The sequence below is a fragment of the Pinus tabuliformis genome, chromosome X, assembly GCF_031772625.1.
Source record: "Pinus tabuliformis cultivar Carrire ecotype Pingquan chromosome X, CPIR1, whole genome shotgun sequence".
NCBI classification, from domain to species: domain Eukaryota; kingdom Viridiplantae; phylum Streptophyta; class Pinopsida; order Pinales; family Pinaceae; genus Pinus; species Pinus tabuliformis.
Genome location: NC_142308.1, coordinates 178,858,788 through 178,863,135, shown reverse-complemented (window position 1 = coordinate 178,863,135; position 4,348 = coordinate 178,858,788). Strand labels below are relative to the sequence as shown.

The 4,348-nt window shown below is 39.1% G+C and overlaps 1 protein-coding gene across 1 annotated transcript; it reads left to right on the top strand.

Annotated features, from left to right (window-relative positions):
- The first annotated feature begins 1,067 nt into the window (after positions 1–1,067).
- On the top strand, positions 1,068–1,595 carry LOC149139035 (uncharacterized). Its single transcript, XM_089450562.1, has one exon. It carries the CDS (start codon positions 1,068–1,070, stop codon positions 1,593–1,595), a length of 528 nt encoding a protein of 175 aa, XP_089306688.1.
- Positions 1,596–4,348: the final 2,753 nt, after the last annotated feature.

Below are 4,348 nucleotides of genomic sequence, written 5' to 3'. Positions count from 1 at the left end.
TCTAAAATTTTTCTTGAAAAATGGGCATGCTCCATTATATCTCAATTATACAGCTAAGCATGCTCTAAGGCTTAAAGCAAATCAATATCAATTAATTGATAATGTGTTGTTTAGAAGAAACTATGATGATTTATTATTAAGATTTTTAGAGACGAGAGACTGGAGGGAGTGGGAAATGGCGGTTCGGGCCAGGTTAGCAGGCGATCATGGTTAGCCACTTCATGGACAGAGTAGGAAGGTGAAGCTATTTGTACCAGCACTACACACATCCCCATCATCACACGTGCAGACCATTTTCTTTTTACTATGGTTGGTTTTGGGGTTTTTACTCCATTTTCCTTTACCTGATCACCCATTCCCGCTCTTCGGCATCGCTGTTTGACCTCTGGCCTCTCTTGCCAGTTTTTAATTCGCTTTGCCGCTCCTCCCTCTGGTGGTTACCAAGGCAGTTGGAATTGGTTTTAACCTGGATAACAATGGACCTAGATATGGTGGATTATTCGGAAGAGGAAATAGTGGAGGACACCATCTGGACAACCTCGCAACCTGCTAAGTTGGGGACCTTTTCTTTTGGTGAGGCTTTGCACGAGACCATTTCTGGACTCCCTGCACTCTCTGGACCACTGGACCACCATCTCGTCCTACTGGATGACCCTCCTGCCTGGCCATTGCTCTCAACTCCCCCATCGTCCTCAACGACCTTAGAGTTTGCTATGGGTTGCTTTAACCTTAACCCTCCTTCCCCGGCTCCTGGTCAGTTTTCTCACCTAGGTTTTTCCATAAACCCTCCCTCCCCCTATGCCCCTCCAACTTCCTTGACTCCTCTGACCCCACCGTGCGCTTCCCCTCCCCTTCTGGCAGTTTCACTGCTATTCCACCTCTTGCGAAAAGTCTCCCCACTACTTCATCCCCTCCCCCGGTGAACCCCCCCCATCCAGGAGCACTCCTTAGAAGGTCGTGGGAACACTGCAGTTGAGGAAAGGACAATAAAGAAGATGCGATGCTTCAGGACAAAGGGGGTAGACATATTCCTCAGATTGGAGGAAGACATTTGCCTGGGAGAGACCATGGATTTTGCTGATAGGGTACTGGTCGACAGAATAAGGGGATGCAACTACACAGCAGCCCAACTGAAATCTTGGGTTTCAAAGGTCTGGGGGAACCACTTGGCAGAGCTGCCTACTGTGCAAACGTTCATTAAGGGTTGGTTTTCTCTCAGATTCTCCAGGCCTGACCTCACGAACTGGGTACTCTCGTTGTATTGGCATTTTGAACATGCCGTAGTCCTGCTGAAGAGATGGTCCCCCCTTTTCAATCCGGATACGGAGCAACTTGGAGTCAAGCTGATATGGGTAAGACTTCCTGGCCTCCCCTTGCATTTTTGGTTGGAGGACATTTTCAGACAAATAGGGAATTCAATTGGCACATATATGGAATCAGAAAAGTCATATTTGTCTACAGGAAAGATGGCATTTGCGAGGATACTGGTTCATATGGACACTCAAGGGGGTCTGCAAGAATATTTAATGATACAATGGAGTTCCTTCACACGGAAGCATCCTCTGGATTACAAGGGCATCCCTTACAGCTGTTGACGCTACCATAAAGTGGGGCATGTGTACAAATATTTCCCTCTGGTCAACAAGCGAGTGCAACCGCCGGTGGAGAACATGCAAGAAAACCATCCCCGACGGGAGGAACCTCCATCTGCTATCAACAAGGAAGCTTCGTGCCCTCTAGAACATACCGATGCAGACAAGGATCACGAGAAAGACTATAGAAAGAAGTGTGGGAAGGCTCCTCTTCGGCCTCCCTCTCTGCCTCTAACCAGAGCACGGGCGACCATAAGGGATGCTCACACCACAGAGAGCGGAACACCTCTGCTGACTTCCTATCCAAAGAAGCAGCAATCAGGGACGAAAACTCTTGGATGATCTGCGAAGACTTGGATGGGGTCGTGTATCAACATTATCACAGACCATTCGTAGAACCTGAAGCAATATAAGAGCAGCACATGAAATGAAACAGTTTTAGCTCAGTCTTTTTTGATGATAAACATATATTTTTTTATTATCTTTTCATTATTTATGTAAATAGTCATCGGTTACTCATTACCTGAGATGAGGACTGAAATCTAAAGTTATAAGTGTTTATGAACTACATGTACTCCCTATGAGGAGTTATGCACAATTTTCTTTCATTTTTGGTTGGAAAGGCAGTGCTAGATCAAAGTAATGCTTATGAATATAAAAAATGTAATTTTCATATTTATTAATGGAAATTACGACTTTTTCCACGGGAAAAAAAAAGATGTTTAGAGAAACCTGAAGTTTAAAAGGTAATGCATGAATTACACGATGGGCTAGCTGGAGGTCATTTCGGAGGAAATACCACAGCACAGGAAATTCTGCATGTCGGGTACTATTGTCCAACCCTTTTCAAAGATGCACATGAATATGCGAGGAAATGCAAAGTATGTCAAACCGTAGTAGGAAGAGAAAGGAAAGCAGCACTCCCATTGCAGCCAGTAAATATACAGCAACCATTTGAACAATGGGGGTTAGATATTATTGGTGAAATAACTCCAACCTCCTCCAAACAGCATAAGTATATTCTAACTGCAACTGATTATTTTACAAAGTGGGTAGAAGATATTCAATTAAAGTTAGTTAACACCCAAAACATTACATATTTCATTGATTAGTTTATAATTACTAGGTTTGGTCTCCCATCAGCCTTAATGTTTGATAATGCATCTTACTTTTCTGGAAATGCTATGATAGAGTTTACTTTGAAAAGAGGTTTTAAACTCAAATAATCAGCTAACTATTATCCGCAAGGTAATGGATTAGCTAAATCTACAAATAAGAACCCGATTAGAATTATCAAACGGACTGTAGAGCAAAATCATAAGAACTGGCATAAAGCACTAATATTTTCTCTCCGGGCAGATAAAATCACTCAGAAGGCCTCAATAGGTACTTCTCCATTTGTATTAGTTTATGGGAAAGAAGCAATTCTACCCACAAACATAACAATACCATCTCTTGCTTTAGATCATTTTATTGATGAAAACCCTTCTTCTTCTCTTTAACTTAGACATGGTCAAATCCTTAAATTAGAAGAACAGAGGGGAAATGCCAAAGCAACACATGCTCATCATCAACAGATAGTTAAAGCTTCATTTGAAACAACATCCACAAGCCAAAGAAATTTTGAAATTGGAGATCTTGTTTTGAAATGGGATAAGGCACATGAGGAAAAAGGTAAACATACCAAATTACAAAGACTGTGGCTTGGTCTGTTTCAAATCATAGAAAAATTAGGCCCATCCACTGTTTTCTTACAAGATTTTTCAGGTAGAAAAGACTCTTTACCTGTAAACGGGAAAATTCTTAAAAAATATTTTCTTAGAAGTTAAACGTTAGTTTTAAAGTTTTAAGTTTTAGGAAAATAAGGATTGAATAGTATCTCTTTTGGTTGTTCAAAATTTTAAATTTCTCATAATTTACTTGATTTTTCTCACTTTTATAAAAAAAAAGAGTAAAAGGATAATTATAAATATGATATTTAAATAACCTTATTTCTTTGGGAAAATTTTGAATTTACTGAAGACATTTAGTTTCTGAAAAGACTCTTGATTTTATAAAGTATAGATGATTTTGTACCAGTTAAGAAAAGAACCAGTAACTTAGCAAGGGTTCTCTGCAAAAAGGTATTTACCAACTCTATAATTATCATCCATAACTCTTAAATGAGCCAATGATTCATCCCATCTGATAAAATTTTATTTTTTCACAATGTAATTAAAAATATTCTAAACTTAAAAGATAATGAGTCTCATCACGAGCTTGTTTATCATGATCGCAAGAAAATAATTTAGACTGATATTACCAAGGCTGCATATCATAACAGGGTAATAGCTCTTGATTGAAACAACCAGAAGACAAGGGGTCTCATCACGAGCCATCTTGTTCAGTTTAAATTAAAACCAGTGAATGACATTGTTACCATTAGGTCACCAAGCCTGGACAATGGCTTTTAAGGATATTTAAAGTAAAAAAGTACCATAAAAAAAGAAACAAGTCCCAAGTAAAATGACATTGAATAAAATTTTGATTAAATTTGAAATTAGGAATCAATTTCGGATGGGACTATGAATCATTATTGGTTAAAAGATAACCCTGTCGAGGCTATGAACACTTTCTGGTAGCAGAGGCTCTATCTATGATAAATGAGTAAAAATCTATAAAGCCAATTTTAAGAGAATACCTACTTTATCTTTATAAATCTAAGTATTGACTGATATGGACATTTATGTTTTATTACCTAAAGAGTTGAGTAAGAA